The sequence below is a fragment of the Nicotiana tabacum genome, chromosome 3 (assembly GCF_000715075.1).
Source record: "Nicotiana tabacum cultivar K326 chromosome 3, ASM71507v2, whole genome shotgun sequence".
NCBI classification, from domain to species: domain Eukaryota; kingdom Viridiplantae; phylum Streptophyta; class Magnoliopsida; order Solanales; family Solanaceae; genus Nicotiana; species Nicotiana tabacum.
Window position 1 is genome coordinate 134,053,478 of NC_134082.1, and position 13,137 is coordinate 134,066,614.

The 13,137-nt window shown below is 35.7% G+C and overlaps 1 protein-coding gene across 1 annotated transcript; it reads left to right on the forward strand.

Moving 5' to 3' along the window:
• Positions 1 to 249: 249 nt before the first annotated feature.
• LOC107795325 (3-epi-6-deoxocathasterone 23-monooxygenase CYP90C1-like) lies at positions 250 to 7,936 on the forward strand. The gene is made up of 9 exons (XM_016617940.2): positions 250 to 820; positions 2,563 to 2,890; positions 3,787 to 3,936; positions 4,070 to 4,339; positions 5,995 to 6,084; positions 6,348 to 6,426; positions 6,567 to 6,673; positions 7,152 to 7,279; positions 7,499 to 7,936. The coding sequence occupies exons 1-9, from the start codon at positions 594 to 596 to the stop codon at positions 7,614 to 7,616; spliced, it is 1,497 nt and encodes a 498-aa protein (XP_016473426.1). The 5' UTR covers positions 250 to 593; the 3' UTR covers positions 7,617 to 7,936.
• Positions 7,937 to 13,137: the final 5,201 nt, after the last annotated feature.

The window sequence follows — 13,137 nt, forward strand, 5'->3', positions numbered from 1 at the left end:
TTTAAATTTAATAAAGTAATATCAGTTTGAATCAACAAAGTAGATATTAACTAGATTAGATTAGAAAAGGCAAAAAATATATATCAACCAAAATTAAATTAGAGGGAGAAAATGGTTATTCGGTGAAATAGATACCTAAAATACGCTGGAACAACACTGTTATAGAAAAAGAATAAAAAGGGAATTAGAACTAGGAATAAAGATAAAATTTATTTTCTTATCCTAAAAGAATGTGGGTATATTTATTGAAAGAGTAGATTGTAGAGGGGGTTGAAGACAAAATGAATACTGCTACACCTTATACAATAGGCTTCCATTTTCAATTATGGTAATTGCTTGAATACAAACACATCAGCTTCATCATCTCTTTATATATATATATATATACATACTCCTATCTCTTCGACCCACCCCACCTCATTTTCTCTGTCTCTCTCTTCTTCTCTTTTGGAATATATATATATATATATACACACACACCAAAGCTTTATATAACTAATCTGAAGACCTCTCTGCAGAAAGAGTCACCCCTTTAGCCAAAGTTTTTTTAACTTAAACACACAAAGATTGTCTCTTTCTTTTTTCCTCTGAAAATGAAAGGGGAGTCAGGGGGGAGTTTGGTTTGGATTGGGATAACAACAGTGGTAGCAGTTGGGTTGTTTATTTATAAGATGAGAAAAGGGCAAAAGGAAAAGAAAGATACAATTAGAGGAGTTCCAAGAGGGAATTCTGGTTGGCCTCTTTTAGGAGAAACTCTGGAATTCATAGCTTCTGGTTACACTTCTCGTCCTGTCAGTTTCATGGAGAAACGCAAGTCTCTGTAAGCATATACATATATTCCCTCTTTTTTTAAAAAAAATTCAATGAATAGACATTGATAAATTTTTCTTCAATTTTTATTGTGCTTTCTGAATTTAATTATATTTTCTTTGAAGTAGAGAAGGGTAATTCTTGCTCTTTCATGTCTTTGAAATGGATTATTTCAACCTTTGCTTAACAACGAATCTTACCTAAGATTTGGTGATAGTTTTAAATTCTTAAAGCTTTATGTTGGTTTGTAAGATCAGTCATTTTTAAAATGTTTTTAGTAATATTGTTTTAATGAAGGAGTATTTTTAATAAAGAGTCATGGCGAGGTCATGCACGTGGGCCTCAATCAGTTGATTCATTTCAGCTGCACGGCATTTTTATTAAAATACTATAGTAGTAGTACAATTAGCTGTCTCTTTCATTCTTCTAATTTTTGTTTTTTGTTTTTAAAAAAAGAGAGGAGAAATTGGAAAAGTAATACTCCTAAGTACCAGTTGTTGACTGAAGAGATAATAATATTTTAAAGAGAAAATACTACTCCATTTAAATGCTAGTAATATTTTCATAGGATGATATCACTTTCATGTAGTATCATTTTTATTCTCTTTCACAATATTTACTGTTTGCCGACACTTTGCTTACAATAAATACACTTCCAACTTTTGTCGGCCCTCAGTTATAATTAGCCGCTATGGCTTGCCCTCATGTCATGTTGTATAGAGATAGAGCATGTGTTATAAATTTCATTAGAAGCTCAAACTTCATAATTTGTTTAATTTTTTATTTGCCTAGTACCAGGTAACATAATTCACAACAACTAAAATTAGAAATCTTAAATATAAATTAGATTACCCGTTAGTATAATAAATTAAAATATACTATTGATTGTGTAAATTTTTTGTATAATTAAGACAATTGTGCCTTACATTTTCCCTGAGAAAAGAACTAGAGTTGTACATGCGAGAACTAGGTTAGGCAAGTAGGATCGTTTGCCTTTTGCAGGAGGAAAGATATCGATTTTATTGCAGCAGCATCATTATTCGTACCGCCCGTTTAACCAATGGTACGATATGTCATATGCCAAGCCAAATTCATGAAAAAAGATTTGGCAATCAATTAGTAGCTGCCATCTCTCTCTCTCTTTTGCAGTCACTGTACCTCACTTCCACTCTAGCTAGCTAGCTAGGGACTAAATTGCAGAGCCTAATCAGGCTTCCTCATTAAATTTCACTGACCCCTTTTTTCCCTACTTCGCACATTTTTATATGAAGCATGCTGTAGTACTAAGCTTTCAGAGATTTATTTCAAATTTTATTTTTATATATTTGTTTATTTATAGAATTTAACTATTTTTTGACATATTTTTCAAATTCCAAATATCGCTCTAGAATAATTTCTGAAGATTTTTACTCACAAAACTTCAAATTCTTTCCACTAAAATTTACATCCAAACACAATTTCAACTTTAAAAAATAATTAGGGTAGTATTATTTTAGCCCGCGCTAGAAACTATTTATACTCAATAGCCGAAAAAGTATATAAAATCTGTATAATTTTTCTATATAACATACAGAATGTGTATATACACACAAAAAAGGTATACATTTTTTTTTTGCTATTATTTTACCATGTTATTTTCCCAAAACGATTTCTCAACTTATCTTCAAAAACTTATTTTTTCTAGTTTTAGCCAAATCTTTGTCCAAAGGCTAGCTAATTCCTCTTATTTTCATTCTTTTGATTTACTTAAAGGTATGGGAAGGTGTTCAAAACACACATACTAGGGAAAGGAATAATAGTATCAACGGATGCAGAGGTGAACAAAGTGGTTCTACAGAACAACGGGGATGTATTTGTACCATGTTATCCTAAATCAATAACAGAATTGTTTGGGAAGAATTCAATATTGCAAATGAATGGGCCAGTACATAGGAGAGTGCATGGACTGATTGGGAGCTTCTTGAAATCAGCACAACTCAAGGCTCGTATTACACGAGATATCGAAGCCTCCGTTCGCCATTTCTTGTCGACATGGCTGGAAAAACAACACTGTGTCTACGTCCAAGATGAAGCCAAAAAGGTCTCTCTCTCTCACTCTCAAATCTTGCTGCACATGCATGCATTTATATTATATCTGCTCGTACTACACTACCACTTGTATTATCAATTCGAGCCCACTACGATCAACGTCACGACATTTGGGCACCTTATATAACCAGTATTTAGTTTGAGTTTTGTGTGTTCAATTGAATTTATTGCTTTTAACTTGAATTGTTTATATATATAAAGGAAATTTAGTTACAATTTGTATGCATAATTAATAAGAAGTCACTCTTCTAAATTCACCGGCTCTAGTTTTATACGCAATTTTCTATTCAATTAATTAAGCAACAATGAAATATGACAACTAAATTGGGACTACTAGTACAACCTAAACTACTCCGTCTTTCCTAAATTAAGTGTTCTATTTTGACATTTAGAATTGTGAAAGTTGATAATTATTCATAAGAGCTGTTGTCATTCGAAAATTTAATAATATTTCTACCATATTTTTTTATCAATCTCCTACTCCCTCCGTTTTCAATTTATGTGAACCCGTTTGACTGGACACGGAGTTTAAGAAAAAATGAAGATTTTTGGAATTTGTAGTCCTAAACAAGTCAAAAAGGGGCCCATTGTATTTGTGTGATTATAAAAGTTTCTCATTAAGGGTAGACTTGTAAGTTTAAGCTAAATTTTTTTCAAATTCAGAAAGGGTCATTCTTTTTGGAATGAACCAAAAAAGAAATAGGTTCACATAAACTGGAAGGGAGGGAGTATTATAGTTTGCTATGCTTTGATGGAGTACGTGATAATATAGTATACTCCAGATAGATAATGTTGTACGTCAGCACTAGAAATATATTTATTCTCCAACACCTACATATTAGGTCTATTTTCCTAATAGTAGTTGCTATATATTGTTGGCTATTGAAGATTGCATTTGAGGTACTGGTCAAGCTGATACTAAGCGTAGGCCCTGGGGAAGAATTGAACTTACTCAAGAAAGAATTTGAAGAATTCACCAAAGGCTTGATTTGTTTGCCCATTAAACTTCCCGGAACCACACTCTACAAATCTTTAAAGGTAATCTTTCCTTGGTTACAAAGTAACTTCTTTAATTTAGAGTTTAAGTTATATGCACCGACAACGAATAGAGTACATATATATAAATTCTTTGCAAGTGTGAGTTGTGACATTGTTTTTAGGGTTTGTGCAGGCCAAAGAAAGGTTATCAAGAATGGTAGGGAAGATGGTAGAGGACAGAAAATTAAGAATGGAAACAAGGGAAGAGAAGGCGTTACCAAATGATGCAATTGATGTGCTTTTAGGATATGCTGATGGGGCAAAGCAACCTCTGCCACCGTCTGATTTCATCAGTGGGAATTTGATAGAGATGATGATCCCCGGTGAAGAGACGGTACCAACGGCCATGACCTTAGCTGTCAAATTCCTAAGTGACAACCCCGTCGCTCTAGCTCGCTTAGTGGTATGATGCATGTCGCTATCCTCTTTTATCAAATTTTGATTTTGAATTTACCTGACAGTGTAAAATTTTCATCCCCATATGCAACAGCATACAACATCAAATAGTTATCTATAATAAGCCTTATTTAGTAAAATTAATTACTTATACTATTAGGGGTCGTTTGGTTGGAATAGGGCTTATGCCGGTATAAGTTATATTGGGATAAGTTATGCTGTGATTAGTTATGCTGGGATTGTTGTTTATTCACTGTTTGGTATGTTGTATTAAGAATGACAATTGTATAATTTATAAGAAGAAGGTATAAGTTATACCGGTGCTAATTACCCCACCCTCTATAAGGTACTATAAGTTATTAAGGTGGTTTTAATTTTTTATATTACCCCTATACCTTCTTATACCTCATACCAAACGACCCCTTAGCGTATACATAACAAATCTCTTTAGTTTATATGCATGTGTTGCGTCTACACTATTTAACGATGAAAGAACCAAAATAGTACTCCCTTGTTTCAATTTAGATGACACACTTTCCTTATTAGCCCGTTCCAAAAAGAATGACACATTTCTATATTTGAAATAATTCAACTTTAAACTTTTCATTACCCATTTTAACCTTATGGGAAGCTTTTATAACCATATAAATGACATGGTCCTACAAAGCTTTTACCCTTTAAGACCATAAGTTTAAAAAATCTCATCTTTTCTTTTAAACTCCGTGCCTAGTCAAACTATCTCATATAATTTGGGACGGAGGGAGTAGTAGATCATTTCAACGAGAGTATGTAATTAAAGGCCAGGTGAATGAAATTATAAACAAATCCTAAAAATAAATAGTCTTAATTTTTTGTATAGATGATAAAGATTGTCATAAAAAAAAATGAAAGGTGTAGATTTTAGTAAAACTGACACTTTTGGAATATAATAAATGGACGGATAGGCTTGTTTGGGCTTAAATATCAACGGTTGGGAGCAATGTTGCTTGCCCCACGTGTGGGTAGTGGGGAAATGTCACAGTCACATGATCGTGAAACGTTTTCTGCTTTTATTTAATTTTTCTTTTTGACCTTTTCTGTAAAGTCATTTTCAAAATTTGAGACACAGAAAACTTTGGTTTAAAAGGAAAAAAAAAAGTATGGAAGAGGATGTTGCAGCCGTGCGATTTTGATTTAACGGCTGTCAGTTGTGGACCAACTCCATTTACTACCCCCGTGCTTTTTTTATTGAACTTGTGCCACAGACTCTTTTTCCCTTCTTTTTTGCGCAGGTTAATATTTCAATATTCTACTGATAGAGTGAAATTCTTGAAGAACTGTGAAGGATATTTATTAACTCAATTCTGGAGAAGACTAAGTTTTCCATTTAACAAAAGAATTGCAATTATTTAAGGATTATTCTAAGAAAAATAGATAAATTAAAAGTGATCTGAGAGTACAACAGTTAGTGAGATATCCTTCTTATAGCTTGTCTGGCCGTACTTCTAAAATCAACTTATTTTAAAAAATATTCTTTTCAAAAAATACTTTTGGTAAAAAACAGTTTGTATTTGACTAATTAATTTAAAAAATATTTTTGAGCAACAATTAGTCATGTATAATGCATATGTATCTTGTACAGGTACACTATGAGTTCTTATTTTCACCGATTTGTTGTGACAGGAGGAGAATATGGAATTGAAGCGGCAGAAGATTAGTTCCTCTGAAGATTATAGTTGGACAGATTATATGTCATTGCCCTTCACTCAGAATGTTAGTAATCTCCATCTTTATGCTATAAATTTAATGTTGGAGTAGTTACATGTAGGTTCAAGTTCCTATTAAAAGTACTTCCACTTCTTCCTTTCCGTTCCTATTAAATCTATCACCTCTACCCTAAAAAATTGTTTAAAAGAATATATATATATATAAAAAAGTCTTTAATGCTGGTTTTTGTTAAAAAGGCTGAAAATTCCATCAAATTATTGAAGTTCACAAGGAAGAAAAGATTAAGATCACTTGTTATGGAATGGCAGGTTATCAGTGAAACGTTGAGATTGGCAAATATCATTAATGCAGTTTGGAGAAAAGCTCTCAAGGATGTCAAAATCAAAGGTCTGTTTTGTGTTCTTTATGACTTCTAGCATTTTCCCATCTCTGTGTTTATACTTTATACCTCCTCGCTATTGTACAACTATTACATTTTTCGTCATAATTTACGAGGAGATTGTGTTTAATTGGGGTTATTGTTGCAGGGCATTTGATACCAAAAGGGTGGTGTGCTTTGGCATCCTTCACTTCAGTTCACATGGATGAAGAGAATTATGAAAATCCATACAATTTTGATCCCTGCAGATGGGAGGTCAGCTTTTCTTTTTACAATTGTTATTTTCAACAGTCTTATTAACTAGTATTAACCAATGTTACTTGGACTTTTCAAAATGACGTAAGGTGCGTGTTAGATCTTCCAAAAGTACATTTTTTGAGGACCCAACACTGGTACACAATATTTATTTAGAGTCCGAGCAACATAGGTCTTATCCGTTTATATTAGAGGCTCAAGATTCTATTATCACTTCCTTATTTCCCTAAACTGGTCAAAGCTTTAAATGCCAATCATTTAGTTTTTTAGATTTGTTGGTAAAAGAAAAGTTACCTAATTTTATCAAAAGGTATGTACTAATTAATCATGTGAAACCTCATGCATTGCACGGGTTAATAGCTAGTTGTTTCATCAATTAAGAGCCATCGAGTTATGATTGTTAACTTCCCAGAGATGTGTGATCAATCTAACTTAGGTCAATAGTGATTAGAATTCTAACTAACGTTTGGCTTGGCAGAAGGTTGGAATTGCTGTGACTAGCAGCACATTTACACCATTTGGTGGAGGACAGAGGCTTTGTCCTGGTTTAGAACTTTCAAGGCTTGAAATCTCCATTTTCCTCCACCATCTCGTCACCACCTACAGGTAAACTCGGTCTCTCTGAAACCTAGCTCGGGATTGAGATATAGTTGTTGTATTATGAAAAAAAATAGTGGGGAATAATTGAAGAGGTGATTCGTTTTGTTTTTCTCTAACCAAGTAGCTAAGGACCAAAGATAGTGGTGTTTGAAATAATTCAAGAATAATAATGACAAGAATTGGTGAAGGCTAATGAACAATCACTTTCTATTGTTTAATGAACAGATGGGTGGCAGAGAAGGATGAGATTGTCTATTTCCCAACAGTGAAGATGAAGAGCAAGCTGCCTATCAACATCATGCCCTTTGAGCAAAAACCACTAATTCAAACCAAACAAAATTAACTTGCCCTATAAAGTTGTTCTTTATTATTTCACCCTTTTCCCAGCAGCTCAACATGCTTCTCTACCATTTATGAAACCCACATCTCTCTTCCTTTATTATTATCTCAATCAAAAATATATCTATATGTTAAGGTAGCAAACCAAGTAGACAAACAAATTTAACATTATTTTGATAAGATAGAACATTGAAGGGACGGATTAATTGTTTGGTCAAGTGTCATTGTCTTCCCTCTTCTAGATTGATGGGTCCTATTTTCTTATTTTCTTTTTGATGGGATGCTAGTGGAAGTATTATTCAAAAACTTGATTGTTATCGTCAATTTTTGGAAGATTTGAATATAAATATGTCGAGGAAAAAAACAATAAGCGATGGCTGTAAACTAGATATATACATGAAGATGAAAGGTGGTCCTCTGCCATGTCTAGCACACGTGCGTCACTTACCCTACTAATAATTTGACTGGTAAATCAGACAAAAGTACAAAATTTCTTCAAGATTTTGTTGTAATTGAGGAAGCCTCACTTCACAATCAGAGTTTCTATACAACATAGCCGGCATGATTCTATTTAGTTCATTAGTCTAAAGTTCACGACAAGATAGTGCAGTAGTTGCATTTATGTAATCAGATGATTAGATGACACTATTAACAGGACAAGCCTCCTAACTATTCTTTGATCAAATTATGTGAAAAGAATTCATGAATTTTTGGCATACCGGACTAATTTTGATTTGATTTCTCTAAAAAGTAGGCAAGCAAGTTAAAAAAGTTTGGAAATCAATAGAAGCCAAAACCAATTTCATGCCACTTACGTGCTCTTTGTCAGTCTTATCAATGCTCTGGGCATATATGGGCTTCAATTATTGAACAACAGTGGTAACTAGTTGTTTATCCTTTGAATTAGTTCTTAGCTTTCGTGCTCATTAGATTAGATATAAATTTAGAGTTATGCTTTTAGTTCATACTTATCATTCAGTTAGTTAGCTCTAGATAGTGTTTTGATTTGAACAAGTCTCCTAATTCAAGGAGTACTCTTAGGAAGACTTGTATTTAAACTGAGGTTGGCATTCAATACAAATACAATTTTCCATCATATTCTTGAGTGTTTATATGGTACCCTGAGCCTATACAACTCTAAGGAGCACGATCCAATATTTTTTTTTTCTTTTCCACACCAAACCCTCCAATGAAAAAAGATGGAAACATTACCAGAATTGTCAATGCCGACAACACTACCGACACCACAACCATCATCCAATTCAACCCTACTTCCCAACTACCTATCAAACTTAGTGGCAGTCACAATTTTGCCACTTAGAAAGCTCAGTTCTCCATGCTTATGCACGTCCATGACCTCTATGGTCACCTTGATGGGTCTACCCTGATTCCCACACCGACCACTACTTTTGGCACCAATACAACTCCTAATCCTGCGTATACGCTTTGGTTCCGCCAGGATCAACTCTTCCAGAACGCTCTTATGACATCTGTTGACCCTACCATTGCTTTCATAGTTGCTGCTGCCAACACATCCAAACATGTTTAGGACTCCTTGCACACTGCTTATGCAAACAAATCCCAGACTCGGATCTTCAGCCTTCGTGACCAACTTGCACGAATCACAAAAGACAACATTCCTATTACTTAGTAGCTTCAGCCCATTCGGTCCCTCTCTGATGAACTTGCCACTGCAGGTGCTTCGGTCACTAACTCTGAACTTATCGTCAAGATTCTTAGTGAACTTGGCCTTAAATTTCGTGAGATATCGGCTGCCATACAAGCACGTGACACCACCGTTACCTATGAGGAATTATATGAAAAATTGCTCGATCACGAGCTCTTTATCCGACATGAGAAAGCTAAGAAAATTCTTAGTCCTATCACAGCGGCAGTTGCTACTCACAACAAACAGAACAACAATGCCAACAATCGCAATAATCGCCGCCAATCCTACAAAAACAACTCTCAACCATGGCGTCCAATACATCCATCCAGTGGCAACCCCAAAACAATAACCCAATGGGTGTTATTCGTTGCCAATTATGCAACAAGATTGGCCATACTGCAAATGTATGTCGATCCAAGTCACATAATCATTTTGAGGCCAAAGCCAATTATATCACAGGCTTCAACACTACTGCTGACCCGTGGATAGTGGACTCTGGTGCCACACACCATGTCACAACCGAACCTCATAACCTACAACTATAATACAACAACGGGGATGTCTCCATGAGTGATGGTAACAAAATTCCCATCTCACATAGTGGTTCTACTTAGTTAAATGCATCAAATAATATTTTTAAGCTAACTCACACTCTATGTGCTCCAGCTATCAAACGTAATCTTATTTCTGTTTCTAAATTTTGTCAGGACAATCTAACATCTGTTGAATTCTTTCATTTTTCTTTTCTTGTGAAGGATCTGAAAACGCGGACACCGTTGGCATGATGCCGGACCAAAAATGGACTGTATGAGTGGCCCACTTCATATCTACAAACTCACATATCTACCACTTTAACTTCCCTGACCACTTGGCACCAAAGATTGGGTCACCCGCATTCTAGAGTTCTTGCATATGTCTTGAATAAATTCTCGCTCCCATTTGTTGAGCGAGACAAGTTTCTTTATTGTAATTCTTGCCTGTCTAATAAAGCCCATCTGCATCCGTTTCACACATTAACTCTAGAAAGCTCTAAACCTCTTCAAATTATTTTCAGTGATTTATTGGGACCCTCTCCTGTGTTATCTCTTGATAAAAAATTATATTACTGTATTTTTGTTGATCAATACACAAGATACACTTGGATTTACACATTTAAAAATAAATCTGAAGTCAGAGAAATTTTTCAAAAATTCCATCCTTTGATAGAAAAACATTTCAATACCAAAATTCTATCGCTTTATACTGATGGTGGAGGAGAGTATAAAAGTCTTGACCCTTATCTCTCGTTTCACGATATCGAACACCTATCCACCCCACCTTATACACCTCAAAGAGTTGCTCTTGCTGAGCGCATGTGTAACGACCCGGCCGGTCGTTTTATGAATTTCAGCCTTGTTTCCCCTATTTTTGCTTCTTTATGTCTTGTTCAACTGTATTATGTGGCATTGGGTTGGTTGGTTCGGGTTCGGAGAGGTTTTGGAGAGGTATGAGATACTTAGTCTCTTAAGTTGGCCTTTTAGATGGAAAAAGTCAACCGGGAGTTGACTTGTGAGTAAACGATCTCGAAATTTGGTTTTTATGATTTGGATAGCTTTGTGAGGTGATTTGGGATTTAGGAGCGTGATCGTAATGTGTTTTGGAGGTCCGGAGTAGATTTAGGCTTGAATTGGCGAAATTGGAATTTTGGCGTTTTCCGGTTGATAGGTGAAATTTTGATATCAGGGTCATAATGGAATTCCGGAAGTTGGAGTAGGTTCGTTGCATCATTTGTAATGTGTGTGCAAAATTTCAGGTCATTCGGACGAGGTTTGATAGACCTTTTGATCGAATTCGAAAGTTTTTGGGATTCTTAGGCTTGAATCCGATGATGATTTGATGTTTTCATGTTCTTTTGAGCGATACGAAGGTTGGAACAAGTTTGAATGATATTATGGGATGTGTTGGCATGTTTGGTTGAGGTCCCGAGGGCCTCGGGTGAGTTTCGGGAGATTATCGGACCAAGTTTGTGGTTTGAGAGTTGGGGGTTTTCACTTCAGTTCTGTTGCAGAGATTCCTTATTCGCGATCACGTGAGTAGGATCGCGATCGCGTAGAGTATTTTGTAGAGGCAGTCAATGTTTGTTCTTCGTGTTCGAGTATTAAGGATTGCGATCGTGAGAGGTTATCAGGTATAGAATCGCGAACACGTGGGTTAAGTCGCGTTCGCGTAAGGTTAAGTGGACCAGAGTTTGACCGCACGTTTGTTCATCACGAACAGGGCGTAGGGTAATTTCTGGGTCAGCAAAGTTTGTTCTTCACGATCGCGATGATCTTTCCGCGATCGCGATTAAGGAAATTTACCTGGGCAGAATGTTTAAATAGCCATGTTCGCGATTTTTGGTCTATCTTCCACCATTTGTGAGCGATTTCGGAGCTTTTTGAGAAGGATTGAAGAGGGAATCAAGGGGAAACACTTAGAGGTAAGATTTTTGGACTCAATACTCGATCCTATGTTGATTCTTACTTGTTTAAACATGAAATTAGTGGGATTTATAGCCTAAAATTGGGGAACTAGGGCTTGAAATTGGAGAGTGTAAATTGGGGATTTGAGGGGCCAATTGGAGTCTGATTTTGATGTTCTTGGTATGTATGGACTCGTGAGAGGATAAGAATTCTATTGATATGACTTTTATTGAATTTCGAGACGTGGGCCCGGGGGTCTAGTTTAGACCAATGAATTTGTGATGTAATTTGATTATTTTTGCATAGGCTTTGTTTCCTTAGCATATATTGATGTTATGATTCTGATTTTGGTTAGATTCGGGGCATTTGGAGGCCGAATCAAGAGGAAAATGTGTCGCAGACTAGAGTTTGGCTTGACTTGAGGTAAGTAATACTTCCAAACTTGGTTTTGAGGGTTCGAAACCCCGAACTATGTGTTCTATAATTACTATTGAGGTGATGCATTGCCAAGTGATGGGAGTGTGGGCGTGCACCATGAGAAATCTGGCCTAGATCATTTCATGGCACCACTTAGTTACTCTTTATGTTGATATTGTGTTGTAATTATGTGATTAAGTTGATAAGCTGCAAATCATGCTAAATATCATGTTATGGCTTCACGCCGATATTGTTGTGACCCGAAAGGTCGTTTCTTGCTATCATGTCATTAGTTTTATGTATATTCTATACTCAGTCCTATTCATGCATATTATATCATGCCTCAGTCTCAATTATTGCTATTTGACATATCATATCATTGTTCGGGCTTGTATCATGACATCTTAGCCCATATGTGTGAGACTGAAGTGTATTGACTTAGTAAGGCCGAGAGCCTGATATTGATTGACGGTATGGGATCGGGTTGTACGCCGCAGTAAGATATTGATCATGCCTTCGCTGGCATTGATATAGCGCTTGGGCTCAGAGAAGACCCTCCAGAGTCTTTACACCCTAGTGAACGCAGTTAATGATATTGAGGGATGGATCTTCCCTGGACATGGATCTTGTTTGAAGTATTGGTATGGAGATGGATCTTTTCTATGAGACTGGATTGGCCTGTTTTCCTCGGTATTAGGTGACTTATAGTCTGTGATGTATATATATTCCAGGATGGATCTTCCCTGGGCCGAATGGGCCATATACAGTACCGATTGGTTGAGCACTATGAGTGGAAGTATTATACGTAACATTAATCATGCTATCTGTGCATTGGTACTTAGAGGTTCCTAAGCTTTATACTCTGTATCGTTCATACTGTGTTTAATTACTGTTGAGAAACTACATGAACTGTAAGCATGTCTACTTTTTCGTACAATTAACTATTGTAACCTATTGAGGTTTGGTTCGTCACTATCATCAGTCCATAGTTTGGAATT

Bases quoted from the DNA above. Each gene is read 5' to 3' on its own strand.
- LOC107795325 (XM_016617940.2), top strand. From the start codon at position 594: ATGAAAGGGGAGTCAGGGGGGAGTTTGGTTTGGATTGGGATAACAACA. The intron at 2,891-3,786 runs GTCTCTCTCTCT...TGGCTATTGAAG, and splicing joins TCCAAGATGAAGCCAAAAAG to ATTGCATTTGAGGTACTGGT. The intron at 6,674-7,151 runs GTCAGCTTTTCT...TTGGCTTGGCAG, and splicing joins TTGATCCCTGCAGATGGGAG to AAGGTTGGAATTGCTGTGAC.